Genomic DNA, 21591 nt, shown 5'->3' with positions numbered 1-21591 from the left:
GATATTTGCCTTATTTCTCTTTAAACGTCAGCTTTAAGAGATCATGGTTAGCTGACCACTGTTATTTAAATTTTTAGGACTTGTGTAACGTTAAATGTCCACACCTCGCCAAAAATCACACTTTTAAACTTTGTATTATTTATAAATCAGCATCATCTTAGCATGTTGCTGCTCTTCAGGCACCTTAAAGTTGGATACAAATGTTATTTCCAAAGTAAAAACTGGAAGTGTGGGAGAATCCGAGTTAAGCAGTGGGGAAGGGATTGTTTTATCTTCTCCAGGCTGACCCAGAATCTACCACCAGCTGTTTTACAAGCTGCTCTCATCCTAGAAATGAATACCAACATGATCATCACCGTCTATTCTTCAGTTTTTTCCTCCACCTTGCTTCACTTATGGCCATGCATATCCTTTGGATGATTTTCTCATTCCCGTTCCTTAGATTCTCTCTGCAGCTTTAAAACTGTCTGTTCCACATAGAGAACCAGCAGAGGTTTGTTATTTTTTAACTCTGAACCCTCCTGATGTTTTCCTCCATCTTCACGTGTCTCCCTCCAGTGCGAGAGACTTCTGCTTTGATCTTGATCGCCCGCATTGTTTATCAGAGGATGCATTCATGATGGTGCGCCGCAGCGGGTAATCAGATACCCCACACGCCCACACACACCTCATCAGTTCCTTCAAACATGATCAACTCAGCTAGGATTTCTGTGTACTGGATATTATAACACGAGTTTAATGTGTGTAAACATGTTTAAGTTGAGTCAGACGAGCCTCAGATTTTTCACGTTTAAATACTTTTGGTTCACGTTTTTATCTGGAGCGGCTTTGGCAGCAGGAACTTCATATCTCCTGATTGGTTGCAGGTTTTGACTCGCGTTTCAGTCGCAGCTGAAAGACAGTCTGGTATTTCTGTTTGTTTAGATGATCACTCTAAAACATCAACGGCTGATAGGAGTACTTTGTTGCAACTGACCTGACTCTTGTTAGCAGCCACCTTGGCAAACAGCGCCTGAGAGACCTTTGCCCGCTTCATCTCCTGCTGGATTTCCTCGTAGATCCCTGATGTGATGTTTGCAAGCGAGTCGAGCTTCAGCTGCAGCTCTGGACCAGAGATGCTGCACTTCGTCTATGCAAGGAAATAAAAATTAAAAAGATAATTTAAATAAAAACAAGCAAAACCTTTTCATATTTTGCCAAATATTTCATATTTTTTCATCTTTAAGCATTAATAAAATCAAACATAGATCATATATATATTATATTTATAATACATTGTCATATATATATTTTTTTTTTTTAACATAATATATCTCTGTTTTAGTTTTGTGTTTATGTTTAATGTGTAACACCTAAACCACTGTTGAACATAAATCAAAAAATATTTTTAATTGAAATGATTTTAATTTGATGATATTTGTATAATTCGTGATTCATTAGGAATTTTCATTCAATCTTTTGTAGAATTCTGTCCACCATGTGTGTATGATTGCTGTTCAAGAACAAAAATATCACACTGATGATGTAGAGGTTCCAAACACTCTGATAAACTTGGTCTTAACGGGTTAAATCATTTTTTTGTTAATAGCCACAGATTTCCCAGTCAAATAATAATACAAAGGCTCTTTGGATTTAAAAGCTTAAAGACCCCTGTAGTTAAAGGTGAAGCTCCAACCCAGTTTAAAGAGAGGGTTGGTTCATAAAAAAAATATATTGTTTTATTGCTTTTCAAGCTGGTGAATAAAACCAATTTTTCCTCCAGTTGTCAGTTAAAGATATGGAGGGCAATCTTTTATTTCCGGGTGGATCCTCCTAATTGTCAATCATTCTGGTTTACATGCTTGTCCCGTTAGCTAACTTTTTCTGCGCACTTTCAGGCGTATGTGTGTTGAGCTACGGTTTCAGACAGTCACTGAAGCTCACCTTTCTCAAATTCCATAATGCTTTGCATGGAGAGCTCTCCTCGAAAAGCATTATGGGATTTGCTCTCACAGCGGCCCACTGTCGGCTAGTTACAACCTATGGCAACCAGTTACAAAGATGGTGCAGGCACCCTGCAGTGGAGGAGGAATTACGTGACCAACAGGGCAAAAAGCAGTGATCATCTGTCCGACTGGTCAGTTAAGTGAGTTTGCTATAAAGTCCACTATATAGTCCCTGCTGTATGTGGACACAGTAAGCTTGTATGACCAATGACAACAGCAGATTTCAAACAGGGTGAGCACAATGGAAATGGGCTTGTTTATGCTCTTCCACGCACATTTTATTTATTTATTTATTTATTTTTAAGTGGAGAGGGCGGGTCATTTTACAAAATCCTGCACAATCCCTTTAAATATCTAATATGGTGGCTGCAGGTCAGTATTTTAATTTATAAAAAGCATGTTAAACGAAAGATTTTCCTCCTGAGCACAATTATGGTCTCCCTCTAAATGTTTCCAATATTAAATCCTAAAATGTTCACTGAAGTTGTATCATTACATTGATATGAATTGAGCATGGCAAACTAACAAAGCGCCTTTAGGCCTTTGACAGAACCAAATCAATCCTAACAGCTGCTCCTTCAGGTTTTATATTGTGCTGTGTGGGTGTACCTGTGTTTGTCTGAGCGCGTTGCTGCTGCTGCTGCTGGAGGAGATGTGGGTGTTGGTGTGGTTGTGGTTGGTGCTGGTGCTCCGTTCTCGCTCCTCTTGGTAGATGCGGTCTCGTTCGGCCTCCGGTAGGTTGAGGAAGTTCTGCATTGCCTTTAGATTGACGAGCAGAGACTGCGAGGCCGAGCGAGGATCCTCTTCCTTACGAAGGATCTCTGATAGCAAACCCTGCAGGATGCGGAGGATCATTTAAAATGCTTTCTTTAAAAGAGAAAATTAAAAAGCCAACTTTAAATCTGAGATGTGACTCATTTACCTGCGTACGGTTGAAAGCCACCCGGGCAAACACGGCCTGAGAAACACTCGCCCTTTTCAGTTCGTTCCTGACTTGCTGATAAATATCAGAAGAGACTTCAGCACCCGAGCAGCTCAGGTTTGGGTCAGCAGCTGCCCCAGAAACCTTACAGGTACGAGAAATGGGAGGATGGTTGAGAAACTGCTGGTTGACTCCCTGCGGGTGCTGGTGGGCAAGCAGGCGGCTGACCGCCAGCTGCTGGTTGATGAGGTGAGCCATGGCGAGCTGCTGACGAACCAGCTGAGGCGATAGCTGTGGAGACAGGAGGCCGCTGTGACTCAGAAGGGCTGGATTCTGTGGACGCAGGGGGAGTCTGGGATGGTTCGGCCCGGCAGGATGGGGAAGACTATGGGGCTGAGTGGGGGAATGAGCGTCTCTGAGAGCGCTCTTGAGGGGAAGGGCTCCTGGTGCCCCCAAGGTGGCCAAGTGGCTTGGAGAAGGCAAGAGAGGTGGATGACGATGGTTGAGGATGCTCAGGTCCAAATCTCTCTCCACTGTGCCAACACACACAAAGATCCACAGGTTGAACACATTTTAATGGAAATAATTGCAATCTACACCAATCCAACCCCCCAATAAAGAAGTCAAATTCTTGGACTTACCTTTCACATCCGACTTTTCCAGCGAGGACCACAACTTTTCATGGTAATCACCTGGATAACACAATAACAGCAAATCCGTTACACAAACTTCTCAACGACGGAGAAACAGTTTATCATTTTATACACATGCAATGACCTGGAGTTAAAATAATAAATATGAAACCTGATTCAATAAGAGATTTGCTCAAATCTGCAGGTGTTTGTGTCCAATGTCTCTGTTAAAACAGGACAAATAAGTTTCTTATTGTCTGGTTATAAGTGACATTTTCTATTGCCAGACAACAGACAGGATACAAACCTGATGTTTTCAGTTGAGTGCGAGACTCTGGATTATTTTTGTGCTGCTGTAGAGAGAGAGTGTGTGTGTTTGTGTGTGTTGGGGGAGGTACTGCTGTTTCTCATTAGGAGTTAAGAGCATTTAGTTTTGTCATGTGTATTAAGGGTGACGTTAATGTGAACCATGTGTGACAGTTCCTTCCTAAAGAGAGCAGTCGCTGACGGACGTCTCATGCAGCACATTCGACATGTAAAGGCCCAGCGAAACATTCATATGCATACAGGGGGTGGACAGGGGAGTGTGAAAACATCAGGTAATTGAAGGCGGTTGGGCAGGTGAGTTATTAACTTGAGATGTGACTAGCAGTAAGCATCGGTTTTAAAGTGTCTGAGTGTCTTTGGGAGGTTTCATTAGGTGCAAAAAATACAAGAAAATAAATGGCATAAACACAGTTGGTGGCTGAGGTGCAGGGGAGTCAGACTGTCAAAGTTTTTAACATGACTTTAAAGAGACAACTTTAGGGAATAAATGCAAGAAATTAGATAAACATCTAAGAATCAAAAGTGCATCAAAGTCTAACATCTATCCATGTTAAACTCAAATAATCTCAAACTGGTTAGTAGAAAAGTTTATGGCGTTAAAAGTAAAACCTAACTTTTGCAGATCTACTGTCCTTATAGATGTTTTAAGCATGAACAAAACTGAACCAATGTGGCTTCTTCAGAGTTTGAATCAGATACAGTTTGGGTTTTAGAGCAGGACAAATTTCCAATCAGTCTGGCAACGACTCAGATTCAATACAACACTTCTACTCAGATGGCAGTTCATCCTCGCCGCAGTCAAGATCATCGTTCTTTCAACATAAAATGAACAACCAGCTCTATAACCAAACCGCTTGCCCATACAGATGTATGCAATGCACATTTGGTGGAAAACAGCCGTCATGTCTGACAAAAAAAAAATTCCTTGCACCAACTTTAGTAAGGTTAAGGCTGCTTATATTGATTGATTGACTTTATTGATCTCACAGTGGAGAAATTTACTGGTGACATTGGCTCAATTGTCAACAGGAAGGTGCCAAAAGAAGGAAAAGGTGCATGGGGTAAATACAGTGCATCATCATAAACAGCTGAAGTCTCTTATTTAGCAGGACTATTTTACAGGGTTTTTGCACGCGGCATTAAATATCAATTGCACATTAGATATTGCACAAGGCCTAATATATCCATATAATAGTGAAAATTAAATTGATTCAGAGGGAAGTCTTATTTTCTCACACTACTAATACAGAAATGTGATTCGTCCTCCACAGCAAGGTTGAAAACTGATGATGGAGTGGCAGAAACTTGACAGAGGATGTGGGATCTTAGTGTTGGCCTCATCTTACCTTTTGGACAGCCTCGAACACGAGCTAATCCTCTGGGATACAAAAGCCAATAAATAAAAATGCTTGGTGTCCTAAAATCAATGCTTTCTATTGAACATATTTCAATAACAGAAGAATTGATAAAGGCTTTTCAATTGCCATTATTAGTTTTCTGATGCAAAAGAGATGCTTTACATCTTGAAGGCACCATCAACAATTTATTTTAATTGAAACTGATAAAATCCAGAAATACTTGATTCCTCCTGAGGCAGATTAAACTTAAAGACATCTTAAAACTGTTATTGAGACAGGAATTTAGATGGTATTTGGAGTACGCTCAAACACACATAGTGCGGCTAATTACTTACTGATCTGGTAAATCTTTGCATTCTGTTTTCTGTGACAGCCAAACAAATCCAACGCTGCTGTGTGGTCATGAAAATACAGATCTGCTTCATATGCAGCACAATCAGAAGAAGCTTATATCGTGCTTTAAGGTTCCCAGGAAATAAACAGTTTTACCTGCTTCTGACATTTGCCTTCTGAAAATAATGAGGCTCATGTGATTTAGCATTCAGTGTTTTAAAGTTACCTTTGAAGCGTTTGTATCTCTTGTACCAGCGGCCAAACTCGTGGCATTTGGAGGTGGAGACGTTTGTGTAGTAGGAACTGTTTACGATCGCCGAGATCATACTCTGAGGGGAAAATAAACAGGACATGGAGTTAGCTGGACATTCGTAATGAAGCTGAAAAAAAAGGATCTGACTGTAACGTTAACATGTCACAAGGGTTGCATCTTCATATTTGAACAAAATGCAATAAAAAAATAACAGCATCATCTGAAGCTATAAAATGGTCATAGCATGAATCTTCCAAGATGTGGACGTTCGATTGTACTTTTCTTGTCCAGCTTGTTGCTTAAGCTGCTCATCATGCAGTTAAATGTGTAGTTTATGAAAAAGTGGTGAGATAAAAGTCATAAAACCCTATAGATGTACCAAATTAACATTATTTTAACATCAGTCTATATGGTTGCACAAAAATTCAACAGTATATATTGGCAGATTCTTTAAACTGGAAAAAATCGAAATCTAGATAAGTAATTTTTTCTTAAAATAAGTGCATTTGTTCTTGAATTGAGAAGGCTATAGAGAAATCTTGCCAAAGAAACAAGAATATTTACACTTAAAATAAGAAAACACAATTGCATTGTCTCATTTCAATTGCATATTATCCAATTCTCTTATTTTAACAGTAAAAATACTAATTCCATTGGCAAACTGTCTCATTTACCCATTCAAATTAAGGGTAAATACAGTTTATTAAAGACATTTTTATTTATCGTGTTTTCAGTGTAGACCGATAGCTTTTTCTTCCTTCATTTATAAAGTAAAAATTACTATATTTAAAAACAGAAAAAAATAATTTGTTTCATAAGTGTCAGATTAAACAAACAGAAATACTTATTAACGAAAATGGAGCGGCAATGCGTGCACCATACATGATCTAATGGTACCAACAAGGAATCCCTTCCAAATATCAGGCTTAACTATGAGCCAGCTGATGCATCGGTTAATCTCTGATCAAAAGTCCTGTTTACAGCAAAAGGCACAGCAAACTTGTTAGAGTAGGTGACCTGGTTAGAGAAGACTAGAGTGACCTTTATTAGACTGTGGAGATGTTTTTATTCAGCAGGGACAGACAAACTGTCAGGGGCAGGTGTTCCCCTTCCTGCATGATGATGACTTTAACCATACAACCTAATCTACAGTGGAAGGATTATGATAAAATTATAAACTAGGGGTGATTAAAATGTGGCCTGAGATTTATATTAGGCTATTCTCAATCACAATTTATGAACGATTCAAATTTGGCACCACAGCCAAGAAACAGTTGGGTAATATTTATTTCAGTTGTTTGACTTTGTAGTAAATAGGACTAAACCTAACCAGAGACTTTTACTCAAAAATACATTATCTCCTTTACATTGCCAATTATAACAGAGGTTTTCAAAATTTCCTCCCATTTCTGAGAATATATGAAATTTATTTTCCTCTTTTTATCTAATTGAATCCAAAGGAATTTGAAAACTGGATGCTCCTCTTCTCATGGCGACGTAAACGCATCCAACTTTAATTGTTGGACTGAAAATAAACTACATCCCTTTCTTATTGAAAAATAATCCAACTGCATTATTTAATCAAAACAGTCCAACTTTGTTATTTAAAATGCTTAAAAAATGCAGATTTCAGCCTAAATGATGAAAAGCTTAGGACACAACCATCTTAAACTACATCAATTTATTGGAGGCTGACAAGACTTGAAAACTGATTCTTAGACATGTTTTCTATTCAGTCTGGTTGTGTGTAGATCTAGTCTTCTCAGACTAGATCTACACATTACTGAAGTCATATCCTATCAGACTTGCAGAATAAAGATGATCCAAAGTATTCACTTAATGGTGCAGAATATACATTTAGCATTTTAACCATTTTACAACCAAGCAACACGTTTTTGCTGCTTAGTCACATTAAATAACACAAAATATTAAAGTTGTAGTTGTGACATGACATAGTGTGTATATTAAAATAAAGGCCTTGCATCCAATTTACTATGACCCTTTAGAGGGGTTAAAGGTTAGATGAGAGCCAGTAGCATTTTCTTTCAACCCTGCAGTGCTCCAAGACTCCTCTAAAACCAGTTTACCTGCCGATCTGTGCTTGGAATGTCAGTATTTCAGACCGGGGAATGAAAACTAAAATCTTAACCACCAACTGACTTATTCGCCACTGATTTATTAACACTTACTGCCCACCCGCCTGCTCCTCTTCCTAATATAACCTGTGGTCACCTCCACAGAGCAGGGGACGCACAAATTCAACATGGGAAATGGTGAAGATGAAAACTCACATGAGTCAGGCTGTGAATGCACACCACCCACACGCTTCCCCTAATCACTAATTACATCATGACTAAGTCTTGTGTATAAATCACAAGTCGAAATGACACACTGGAGGCTAATGACTGCAGGGTGTGTGTGAGCAGCGGGATAATTGAGGTGTGCGTGCTCGCATCCTTTCCCATGGGACGGTATCGATATTTGCACGTGTGACTGAGTCAGATTACATACTGCACTAAATGTGTGGTGAACTGATGATGAAACATGTGTTTAGAGAAAATACTTTGCAGCGTCTTGGCTATCTCTGCTTGCACATTTGTGTGCAAGAATGCATGATGCACAAACTGAACAAAACCAACCCTGAATACTTTATCTGAAGGGATCTAAACCAGTTGGAAAGGTTGGAAGGAAGTGTTTTTAAGTGAAACCTTCCTCTTAATGTTAATATTGTTGTATCACTATTGCTCTTAGATGGTGCTACAATAAAAAAGCAACCAAACAGAACATTTATAGCAATTTCTTACACTTGACTCAAACAAAAAGAAGTTTGCAATCTAGTTTTAGCTCTTTGGAAATCACCAAAATATAAAGAAAGAGAGGGCTGAATCAAGAATGGTGCATAGAGCTGCAACTCAAGGTTTTTTGAAGAGGATCATCGCCTGATTCCTTTTTTTTTTTTTTTTTTTGGAGTGTAGTGTGGTCCTAAAGCAGTTACCTGGGAGAGAGGACACTCCTTAGCCAAAGCACTCTGGTTGGTTTCTCTGAGGAGCTCTTTCAAGGCGTTTCTCACCGTGGCATGAGTCCACTGCTCTGATGGCAGCTCCTCCAGTCGAGAAAAGCTGCAATAAAAGGACATCAATTTACAGCTGATGCGGAAAATATTTGTTTGGTCATAAATCGGAGATCCTAAACAACGGTAAGCAGTAAGTAAACTCATTGGTCCTCATTAGTTCAAGAGCCAAATTAGGATTGATCTTAATCCTAAATTAAACCATTTTACTCATGAAAGAAGGAGAGAGAAAGAATTTGGGCCCCTTCAATGTCTAGTCTTTAAGGTATAGTGAAGGATGTTGTTTTTCTGGGTGGATCATCAAAATTAGAGGTCCTCCCAACTGTCAATCATTCTGGTGATATATTCAAATAAGGTCGTCCTGCGTGCTCGTCCCTATTTTCTTTACTGGAGTCTGACGTAGTGTAAACATTGCAAATCTTTTGGAAAGTAAGCTTGTATGAGCGATGCAAACAGCAACTTGTAAACAGAGCGTTCACAAGGAGAAATGGATTATCGTTTAATAGGTGTTCTCTGTCAGGAGCAGATACAGGGTTGTGCATGTGCAAGGGGAGAGGGCGGGTCTTTTCAATTGGTGAAAATCCTCCACTATACCTTTAAATAGGGAATGTTGTCCCACATTTTTTTTATAATTTCAACACAAATCTGTCGCAGCATCCATTAGTAAGAAAAATACACTCATCAAATTAATATCCTAATGTTTCAATCATTTATTGAAACTATTCCTTTTCTGGTTGAATCAGGGAATAAAAAAGAAAAACAAAACTGAATTTTCTACAACTCAAGGTAAAAAATAGCAATGAGACTTCGATCTATACATAAGCTCCACTAATATATATAGAAAAAAGGAGAAGATAAATATTCTCTCTGCAGCAGATTAGCTTATCTTTTACTTCTGTTTGAATGTCTTCTAAATTTCTTCATGTTTTTAATGGGAAGTATAAACAGCAGTCAACCTGCTGACCTGTGCAGAAGGATCCGCAGCGTCACCATGTGGTAAACATCCAACAACATGTCCGCCACCGTTGCCTCTGGTGCGTCCGTCAAGTAATGGATGGGCATCGGCTTCCATCGTCCTACTTTAATAATGCCTGCATACAAACACAAACGCAGCAAACAGACTGATAAACAAAGGGCTTGTTCTTTCACTGCCGTTCGCTCAACTCTTTGGCCTTGGAGCATCAGCCAAAAGCTCACCTGGCCTCAACTCCATTCCTGACAGGAAATGCAAACGTAAACAGAGTTAATCACATTGGAAGCTCTTAAAATCAAACCCAGGTTGTGTAGCCCTGTTCGTGTGTGCAGATGCCTCTTTGATTTTGGATGGCGGTCAAAACCAAAAGGAACTCTGTTTAGACTCCAGGTAATAAAATAAAACAGTGTGAAACTAAGGGAACTAATTTAAAATATGAAGCGGTGTTCATGTAACTGTTATGCACTGCGACTGGAAATGGTTCCTAACATCTCAACTGACAGGCAGGGTGCAGCAACAGGTAGGTAAAGGGTAATGCTAATCACTATTATGTCAATCAAAAGTAGCATAGTGCACATTTAATCACTATCCCGCTTCAACTCATCTGCTTAAGATGTTGTGGTTCAGCTAAAAAATAGCCTGTTTAGCCATCATTTATTAATGCTCTGAACTTCCACATCAATGCGTTTTTTTGCACCATATATTTTCTCCAACTCTGTTTAAATTTGATCACTGCTGCAGTTTATGGTATGGAAATGTTCATTTACGGTTTGAAAAGCTGTACTAAATGAAATTTCGTTTTGTATACAGTGTGTATACAAAATAACAATAACAGTTGTCTTAGTCTAAGTCATCATTGGCATCTAGTGAGGTGACGGATCTAAAACATGCAGGATGGAGTTGAGCACCTCTGCTCTTGACAGATTTCTCTAACTAAAGCTTTATGTGCCATCTATTTTAGAAACACTCATCAAAATGGGAGCAGTACAGGAAACAATTTCTGAAAACTCAACCTAGTAACTGACAGGTGAATGATTTTAGTTAGTTTCAGACTTTTTGGGTCATTTATCACTCAATTAGTCAGAAAAATTACGATTCCAGATCCAGGTTTAGTTTCTTTTTTAAAAATTGGTATTTAATAATCCTGAAGCCAAGAAAACTACATTAACCGATGGATTTCTTTACAGAACTATAACCAAATATACATTCATACATCAGCTAGCAAACTTTGCCTCTTACTGTAAATTAAACCTATTGCTAAAACTTGCACAATATCTGGATCATTACCAAATTTTAATTTATAATTTCTTAGCATGAGGCACATCCATTGTAAAGATTGAATTAAAATCCTTTTATAAGTTCATAAGGCAAAGCATGTGCCTGCAGCCTCTGGTGTGTGTTCTGCTCTCATCTCCATTCCCTCTGCTTTCTTTTATTATCAGCAGAGTGAGACTTGTGTTAAGGCATGGCTCCCCTTTCTTCTGTTATTTGTATTCATAAACACCAGAATTTCCCCATTGTGGGACAATAATTTATGATTTTCAATTCTATTCTATTTTTTGTCTTCAGAATAACAAAGACAAAAAATCTTGTAAATCATGTATTTAGATTTTGATCTGGATTATCAGCCAAATTTTATGGACCGTTCCTTGGCACAAGGTAAACTTCCGGTAAAAAATTTATTAAAAAATGATGCAGTCACCCTGCAAACAGACAAACAAATATGTATGAAAACAAAACCTCCTTTGCAGAGGTAATAATAGCCACAATTGGCTGATTACTTTCATTAGGCTTATCCAATAATGTATATCTTGGAATAGTCCATAAGGGTCCCAGTTTTGATTTTATTATTTAGCAAGTCACCTCACCTTATATAATAACCAGTTGCAGCCACGAATCCCTCCTAAAAAATTGCTTATTTTGAGCAACTAAAAGAAAATACCAGTGAAACGTTGTTAGGAGTTTATAAATACTCATCTAGTCAGGGCCATGGAAGATGCAATTCAATCACAGAAGAAAATAGAAGAGTCTCTGTATAATTTTGGTTGCAACCACACTGCTGGAAAAAAAAAATGCATGACTCCAGCCAAAAATTATTTATTTGAATAGAAAAGGCTTATTTTTTAGAACAAAACCTAGCTATTTAGGAGAGGTGAAGGAGGGGGGAGGTGGGTCGCAGGGCGTTGGCCTGTTGGTTAGAGTGGCCTGTGTTTACGGGAGACACCAGGAATGCCAAACTGCTGTGCTTCCAGTTTCTGTGCGCGCGTGTGTGTGTCCCTGTGGAAGCGTGTGAAGGCTTCTGCTTATCGCGAATTAAACACAATCAACTTCTGGTTCAGATCTTAGACTGATGGGGGGGATAGTGTGGCGCTGAGATGGTCAGATAGGATTGTCGGGGTTAGCCATCATGATGCCGAGTGGGCAGATCACTGGAGGAGATAAGACAGCAGACAGGTTTTATCTTTAAAATACCTTTTCTGCATCGCCCTGATGTTTTCTGCTCGCTGATAGAGCGGGCAAATCTGGGAAACAGTCACCTTTCTATTCAGCTGCTTCTGGACATCATTAATTGCTCATCAGTAACAAAAGGTGGGCAAGAAATGTATCCCTTTGAAGTAGATCAACTAAGAGAGGAGCACTTAATACATGGCATGTTGGGGGTAAAGCTTCCTATTTTGCCAAAGTAGGGGAAGATAAAACAGACTGGAAGCAAACTTATCAGGAAGAAAACATTTGGTATTGTAAAAAAGGCTGTGCGGGAGGTAAACAACATTTAAGGTATGACTGGTGTGATGACAGCAGCATCATGACGGCACGTTTCCATAATACCCCTGATATTTTACATTTTATTCAAGTCGGCAATGCCGTTTCACAAAACCTGTGTTTCAAACCTCAGAACATGAGTAAAAAAAAAAATTTGTAAAACCCCTTGAACCTTAAAAGTTATTTTCTTATACAAGCAACAATAGAAGAATCTAAAAGAATAAGTGCAAAATACATTCATAATAACAAGGTTTAATAAAACTCCTCAGTGGACCTACCCCGAGCCTGCACGGCAGAGTTGTGCGAGTATCCAAGGGCAACGAGTGCCGTTTCCACCAGCTGCGTGAACAGCACATCTTTCCGAACTAGCACAAACTCAGCGTGACGGTCGCCACGGCTCTCGAAGTCGCTGGCTGCATCGGCTTGCTCCACCACACAGTAGACCGGGATCATCAAACCTATGATATTAAACACAAATAACACTTTTTAGCAAGTTATCTGAAAAGTGTGGGGTTTATGGCAAGAATGGCATAGAAAACTAAAAAAACAACAACAAAAAAACAGAATTTTGGAAAACTTAAAAAAATACATCATCACTACAGTAAAACACAGTGATGGTAGCATCATGCTTTGGAGGCGTTTCTTACAATAGTGTTCACCAGGGATGCATGAATCAATAAATGAATGAATGACAGACAATCTAACAATTCATTAATAAGTGGCTATTTCTTAAAAACTTGAGTTTTCTCTTTCCATAACACAAAGAAGGTTGTTGGTGGAGTTATTTATTGTGCCAGCTGTGTTGAATATTAAATAAACCAAAACCTTTTCTTATGCATCTTTAAACATGGTTTTATGTATAACAAAAAACAGGAACCTATTCAATTAATCAATAAAAAATAAAATAAAATGTGTAATACCCTCTGATTTCCATTTTACAGACTTTGTTTCATTGAAATGGACGCCAACTGTGATGTTGCCATTTCTTAGCTCTTCTCTTTTTAGTGTAATCTACTACACGGTTTATTTTATTACAATCTTATGCAGGATACATTACACTCATTAATATGATCAAATATTCAGTGTTTTGTCAAACACTTTGCAGTATTTCTCAAGCTGTATATAAAACTCAAGAAAAAACTCAAAAGAGAATATGGATCTACTCCACTTATTCTTCTAACACATTTTCTCTAGAAGTCTTGACTGCAGGGTTGTTTGTGACCAGTTTTGCCACCATGTGATTGTTGTTCCAGAAGTTTGTTGCTCATTTTAGCTTTTTTGAAAGTTGCCAAATATAGCACTGCTGAATTGGCAATCATGTGCTCATCTGCCTCGGTCAGCTGATGGCAGTACGGGGCAGGGATTCGCTTTTTACAGCGCTTCCCTCAATGTGTGCAAATAGAAAGGTAAATGTGTTTAGAAAAACAGTTTCTATGGCTATTACGCTTAATCGAGTCAGGGTACGGGCATATTTTCAATGCTATTCTAAAAGTTTCAGCTTTGCTGAAATTCCCAATGAGGAAGCCCAGATGTCAGTCAATGGCCCAACACACTCAAAAAAAACAAAAAATGACAATATCAGCGTGATTTTACGCTATTGAGATCCTTGGATCTGTTTTGGCAGCAATACAGTCATTCCCAATATCAGAAAATATGTCCCGATACAAATTAATCAGCTTGTGAATCTGCGGCCAACGTGATCCAAAATAAAGCCATCGGATTCAGTCACTGGATCTTTATCACATATCAGGCATTAGTTTAGTTAAAAGTTAAAAACAGAAGTATATTTTGACATTATAATGCTGCAGATCTGAAGATGACGATGTGGATTGATAATTTCATTTTGACTTGTCTGATGTCATAATTTCAGTTCAGTCAGTGCTGCAGCAGAAAGCCAGCCTGGTGGTCTCTCCGTAAAACTCTGGGTAAACTGAGGAGCCCACTCTGCGAATGCAGCTCGTCGTAACATTGCACAACTGCATTTAAGCTTGAACCACACATTAAATCCCACATGGGTTAAACTTGCTTCCAGGACCACTATTAAAGCACTGAATGCAGGCCTCAGGAGCAACATCACCACTCTAGTTGTACGGCTGGTTCGAGCACGTTTGGTTGGACGCTTTCATTTTTTTCCTCCTTAGGGCCTCTCCAAGCTGTGGAGCAGTTCACACCCATCCAGTACACCAGCGTGTCCCACAGGGGCTGTTAATTAGCAGGCTATCAATCCTCCTCCTGACGAGGACGGGACACATCAGCCAGAGCCAAAAACCACAGCAGCACCAGGCACGCCATCGGCCAATAACCAGACCGCTCGGTGGAAGGGTGGAGAGAGGCAGCGGCAGAATGTGTCTGTGTGTGTATGTGAACAGATAGAGTTTTGTGATGATGTATGATTATGTTCTCACCATGAGAGAATGACCAGCACCTCTAGCTGAGGGATTTTAATGTGCACTCTGGTCAGCTTGCAGCTCTAAAAGTGCTTTTTTTTTTTGGTTTGACTATTTTCATCCTTCTTTTTCCTGACCAATTGAAGGATGGTCTCTTTTCGATACAAATATCAATTTAAGACAAGTCAGTTTGACAAAAACAATCACTACACATCTACTTTTAGGCTTAATACCCAACTTTAAACTTTTTAAGGACAAAAACGTGATATTTTGCTTTACTTTCCTCTGAGCCATATTTCAATATCCAGAGTTGTCCAAATTAACCAATCAGTTCTTGATCCATTTGAAAACAATATATAAATAAATTAAGGCCACAACAAATGATTATTTTGCAATTCAATTAATCTGTCGATTATTTATGCAATTAATTGATTGATAGTCGGATAGCAAGAGGTGCCTTAAAGGAGATTTTTTACAAAATTGAACCAGGTGAAGCCTAAAATCTTCTACTTCAGTTCTGAATAGAGCATCTTGACAGACAAAAACACATTTATAAAATCTTAAACGCAAAATGTTCATATGTTTTTTACAATTTTGATATAATTAGAGCTCTAAGTGGTTTGCTCTGACAGCTAAAAGCATATATTACAGTCTCTATACTCCAGTTACCCATTTATCAATTACTTAATTAGATGACGATTATTTCAATAATAAATTAATCGGATTAAATTAAGTAGTCCTAATATCAGTCTTTAAAAATCATCATGCTGCCAAATCGGACTTTAAGTGAATAAAGACAATATTTTACATGGTTCATCCTGATTTGAAGGAACAGATTATTCCCAAAAATCAAAATCATTGGACAAAAGTCAGGTGTTGTGCATGAGTAGAACGCTTTACATTATCAATGCAAGCCATTTTTTTCTGGTTTGTGTAGCATAAACAGATATAGTTCTTCAAGATTTTTCATGCATTCAAATAAAGTCTGCAGCATTATGCTTAAATTCAAGGTAAATAGATTTATGCATACCATTAATAAATGGATTTCTAAAAAAAGTCACCTAATGCAAAACATGTAACCAATGCCACCTTACCTCCTAATGGCCTCAGTGGCGTGCTGCCATTCTGTTGGATCTGTGGGTTAGCTGGGCTTCCGTTCACCTCTAAATGGCTCATCTTGCACTGTAAGGGCCCGCTAGAGGCTGGGCTCTCAGGTTTTGCCGCTCTCTCCTCTGGACTGGGCCGGTCCTGAAGCTCCGGGCTCTCCGACCCCCCTCCTGTTCCTCCACTGTGCTCCATCCCAGTATAAATTTCCAGAGGAGCTCCCAGCACGGTGTAGGAAGCTGTGTAAAAATAAAAAAAAGACCTATTGAAACTCGAATAAAATATTTAGAGACGTCTTGAAAATTGCTAAACACTTAGCGGGATTTCACAGCACAGGCAGAACCGTCCGTTCTGATATGAAACTGCTCATAATTTTACCAACTTACGATATGTAATCTGATTCTGCTTCTCTCCAGCTGATACAACCAAAAAATAGTTTAGTTATTTACAGAAAAAAAGGTTTGGGCAGCCACAGCAGACTAAATACAGAACTGTTTATTATCCTCTGTTTAGACACAGGAGTACACAACAGGCTAGAATGAAAGACGTGAAGGCGTTTAAGGCGTGGATGGAACATTATAACAATGCACTGTAGTTACAAATAAATAAAACTCAGCTCATGTAGTCATTTTAAGTGTCTGTGTTTGATCTTCCTCTCAGAATATCTGTTCTCACATATCTGGATGGATTTCTTTAGTTTCAGTTGCACAAAGGTGGAGATTGCAACATTACAGCCTTTTTTGTAAACCCAGAAAAAAAAAGATTCAGGACATTTTTATGCAATAAAGTTTAAAAGTGTTACTTTTTGGACAGTTCAAGCAGAGTTTTACCAGATTTTCAAACATTTTATTGTGTTTTTTGTTTGACTTTAAGTTAACACAACTTTTTGCACTCCAAAAAGTTTTTTTCCTCTTTTTTTGTGTGCCAAATTTATGAAATAAAAAATATTTATAATTTTAATTGAACTCCAGATTTATAGTGAGGTCGTAAGAATAAATAAAATGGTAACAAAAAACAAAAAAACAAAAAAAACACACTTCCAAAGTAGACTGCAAATTATGTTTTTCTTACCAAGCTAAAAAATTGGAATCATAAATTTAGAAATGTTTTAAGACATATTCTCTAATCTTTTCAAAATCCTTTCTAGATTCACAGTTCTTGAAAAAAAATCATCAAGAAACCTTATTAAATAAAATGATCTGGATGCATGGACGGATAATTTAATTTTGAGTAGCATTTCCCTGGGATATAGTTGTTTTTGTTATTTTTTTATTCCAGACAGCCCTCTTCTGCTGTGCATCTTGTGATTAACGGGTCTATAAATCTTTATGAAAGTTGGAAATAAAATGTTGCATTTTACAGCTCTGTAATATAAAACAATGCTCAGTCAGGTCTGACAAATAGCACTTATGTATCACTGCAAACAAAGAAGCAGTTTCAAGGATAAAAGCTAATCTTATTCTAAAATAAAACTGCTTCTTAGTGTTAAGGTTTTTTAAAGTTTGAAGGTTTTAGTTGCAAAACTTCAGAGTTTCGCTGTCGGCTCAGCATCCTTTGAATTAAGTGCTAGAAGGACCTAAATAGTTGGCCCTCACCACTTGCTGCTAAGCACAGCTTGAGAGCCAGCTGCAAAAGGGGGCTACTATATCCTCTGTTCACTTTAAATTAACAATTAAACATTTGAGATGAAGGTGTCTAAATACAATGAAGAACAGTTGACTGCAGGTAGCTAACAGAGCAGATAGTCAAAATGACCAGCTAGGAATTTCCTTAAAAGAATGCAGAAGAAAAGTTCATGTTGAATGAGCTTTTCCAACTAAAAGACTGATTTTATAGATCATCTAGGTATAAATCATGTTATTTTAGCAGCAGTAACAATGATGGATTGTTTATGTGGGGATCGTCTCACTAAATCTAGTGAATTTTACAGCAGCGTCATACAATGATATTCTTACTCCTAAAGCACAGATGTCCAACATTTCTTTTATACTTGATAGAAAAAAAACCAGAAGAGAAACTAGTAAACTAAACACGTTTCCCCATTTTTGCACCTTGTATTTTAATTACAAAGACATAAATCTGGTCCCAGCACATCAACATGACCACAAAGCTTAGTCCAAAAAAACAATTTTTTTTTTTTTTTTGTTGAATACATGAATAAACAGCCAGCCTTAACAGCCAGGAAGACATAAAAAATGAGACTTTCTGATGATTCCTAATTACTTTAACAACATTTAGGAAGATATTTATTCCAGATCCTCCTTTACAAAAAAAAAAAAAGTCTAAAAACAACCTGATCATCATTTTCCAATTAGGTTCTACATTTTATTTGTACATTTTTGTTCAGTTTGTGGCCAATATTTCCCCAAAAACGTCCTGCCTCTTATGTTTCTCCACAACAGATGTTACATCACCGAGAGGCCGATCTCCTCCCATCAGTGTCCCTCTGGGTGCAGCTGTCCATCCCACGCTGCCTTTTCTAATTCACCCATCAATCCTTTACCATAATTTAATGACCCCATCCAGGAAAACCCTTAAAAAAAACCCATCTGAAATCAACTTCCCCCCCAATTCTCACTAAACAACCTCAAATATGCATTTTAGCACAGAGGAAGGTCTAATGCAGCTCAGACATACAAAGTGTTCCCTCAGCTTGAGTTTCATCTGCTTCTAATAAACACGTTTTTGGAATATTTGGGGTAATGGATTATAATTGCCCCCCCTTCCCCTGCTTCATATTTCCTCCTCTAACGAGAGCAATTATCAAGCCATTAATGAGGGAGACATAAAATGTGGGAACAGAAAAAAAAGATGGTTGTGGTGTTCGAAGAACACACAGGAAAAGCTTTTGCATGAGAAATAAGTATGCAACGTCAATAAAAAGAAGCATGGTGAGAAAAAAAAAAAAAAAGTTGTCTTTTTCTTAATACGGTTCTTAAAGTATAAAAGCATTGGCAAAAAAAAAAAACAAGTATGGAATCCATCATTGGTAGATAGTAGGATAACAAAATGCGTTTGCCACATATATTTGCAGATATAGGTTTTTTCTGTGTGTTCTGAGGGGGAAAAAAATGCAATAAAACAGTTATAAGCTTCAGTCACTTCTAAACGGACCCCAAAATCTGCAGAGAAAGCAAAATATAAAAGTATAAATATTTTTATAAAAAGATAAATTCAAACATTAAACCTAATTATCATCCATTACACAATATCAAACAAAAAGACACACAATAAAGGCCTACTGCACATAAAACTCACATCAAGCAACATACTGTATTACAGCTAGAGAGACCACACAGTCCCAAGACTGTTCACTTTACAAGCGCACATGGAGGACAAATGTCACACACCCGGTAGCCACTGCATGACAAATCGTACATAAAAGCTGATTTATAAGGACAGCGTTAAAAGTAAAGGGTCTGGGGTCGGGGTTTAAGGATTTTTACAATGCATCCTGGTCTGAAGAAATCACTCTTAAGTGAGTTCAGGGAATCTATGACATGAGTTTCACAAGGATCTAATGTAGGAGAAGTTTTTTTAAATCAGTTATGGAAGGTTTTTGGGAGGAATCAATATAGGAAGCAACATACAAGTTGGTTAAATCTCTTTATATCTCTTATGAAAAAGGCATTCACCTTAAATTTTTTGTGCTTCAAAAATGATGCCTTAATTACCCTTTTGATTTACGTAGTTCTTCTCTAGATCAATTCTGATTAAACATACAAAGTAGATGTCTATTTCATAAAGAACAATAAGATTTTGCAATAGAATCCACATGCATTTAGAAAAAAAATACAACTATACGTTAAGAAGGATTAAGTACTTGAAATTCCTCAACATTTTCCCAAAAATACATATTAGGAGTCACCAGATTCTTATAATTCTTTACTTGTATCAATAAATAGACTACCGTAATTAAAATGTCTCTTCCTATAATTTTGTGTTCAAGCAGATGAACAAAGTTGTTAAATTTTGCTTATTCAACCTGAAAACCATCAAAAATTAAAAGAAAAAACTTTTAAATATTAACAATTTAACATTTTTTTCCAATATAAATGTTGAATTTAAGATGTAAGTATTATTTTACCATAAAGTATTGTGCTATATGCTTTGAGTTGGAAAATGTGTTTAAAGTGTTCTTTAAAAGGAAGTTCCATTGAAACATCTCTGAATTAAAAAAAAAGTCTTTAAAGCAAATAAACATAATTTCCTATATGCTCATATTGCTGTAAGAAATTCAGCATACATAAATACTGTTTATCACTCACTGTATGGTTAGTTTCCACTTAGAGAAGCATAAACAGCTCCTGAGTTCACAGCGGCGGAAAACACACCTGCGGCTAATAAAATCAAACTAATAATGGCTCTGTTTGATCCAGGTGTGCCAAGTGAAGCACTAAAAACCAAAATGTGAGAGGAAAAACAACAAATCGGCCCTTTGTTAATGCTCATATGCATGCTTAATCCGACATATTAATCATTTAATTAGCTGCAGCTGCTCAACCACTTGCAGAATTTAAGTAAAAATACCTTTAAGAGGGAGGGAAAAAACACGTTTGCCCTAAAAGTGAAACACTCATAAAAGTTAAGTTTGAGGTTTTAAAGTAAAATTGAAAAAGAAAATACATAAAATATATATTTTTTTGTATCTTCAAGTGCATGTTTATTCATTGCACTATTAAGGATTCAACTGTATAGAATATTAGCTAAAATGTTTATCTGGACTATCATTGTTTTGTTTTACTCTTAAAACAAAAAAAGAAAACTTTTTCTTTCAGAATGAGCGCAAAAATTTAGTGTCAATATTTTAATTTTAAAGTTATCAACCAGGAGAACACCTTTTTGAATATAAAGGAACTTCTGGTTTAATTAAGTGTTAAAAAAATGTTTATTTTGATATTTTGCTGTATGCAAATTATAACAAATGTGTTAACTTACTATAGGGTCAAATTTTGTTGTATAGAAAGTAATAATTTTTTAGTTATGAAATGCTTTTTATGCAATTTTCATTATAAAAAGCCCTCATAACCCAGACAATTTTTATTTTTTTGTAAATGTCTACTTACTTTTCAGGAAGTGTGAGTGGGGCGACGAACTCCATCCATTGGTGAAAACAAGTGAATCCAGCCTGAAATGATGTGAATTTCCCAACGTTTCCCGCTTTCTTCCTGACAGAACACAGAGCAGGAGGTAGGTGCACACAGGAGTGATGAGGACAGACTGCTTCTGCTGGCGGGGTAAGGATTTGTAAAATGACACATGTAGAGAAAGAAGGGAGGGAGGGAGGAAAGGAAAGGAGGGAGGGGAATCTTAAGCCAAAATGGCATGTATGGACAAATGTGTTTTTGTATGATAAACAATATTTAGATAAAAAGAAAACTATGAAGTAGATGTTTAGCTTTGGATCACTCAAGGAAGAATTTGAGATGTTTCTTAATTCCTTTCAAACCATAAATGAGTAATGGGGTGACAGATTTAGAAAAG

At 37.5% G+C, this 21591-nt stretch overlaps 1 protein-coding gene across 1 annotated transcript in view; it reads right to left on the bottom strand.

Moving 5' to 3' along the window:
• LOC119792283 (DNA-binding protein SATB2-like) overlaps positions 1-21330 on the bottom strand; it is a 28977-nt gene extending 7647 nt beyond the window's left edge. Inside the window, exons 1-10 of the mRNA XM_038298861.1 lie at positions 21174-21330; positions 16098-16346; positions 12895-13074; positions 9845-9971; positions 8806-8929; positions 5784-5886; positions 3549-3599; positions 2908-3440; positions 2595-2819; positions 977-1129 (exon numbers count right to left, since the gene is read on the bottom strand). Coding sequence (XP_038154789.1) covers positions 977-1129; positions 2595-2819; positions 2908-3440; positions 3549-3599; positions 5784-5886; positions 8806-8929; positions 9845-9971; positions 12895-13074; positions 16098-16302 — 1701 coding nt within the window. The 5' untranslated portion in view covers positions 16303-16346; positions 21174-21330. The remainder of the gene's footprint in view (positions 1-976; positions 1130-2594; positions 2820-2907; positions 3441-3548; positions 3600-5783; positions 5887-8805; positions 8930-9844; positions 9972-12894; positions 13075-16097; positions 16347-21173) is intronic.
• Between the last annotated feature and the right edge of the window lie 261 nt (positions 21331-21591).

This window comes from Cyprinodon tularosa, unplaced genomic scaffold (assembly GCF_016077235.1).
Source record: "Cyprinodon tularosa strain WSP-4 unplaced genomic scaffold, ASM1607723v1 ctg417, whole genome shotgun sequence".
Taxonomy (NCBI): Eukaryota; Metazoa; Chordata; class Actinopteri; order Cyprinodontiformes; family Cyprinodontidae; genus Cyprinodon; species Cyprinodon tularosa.
The sequence above is the reverse complement of the archived record's forward strand: the minus strand, read 5'-3'. Positions and strand labels throughout refer to the sequence as shown.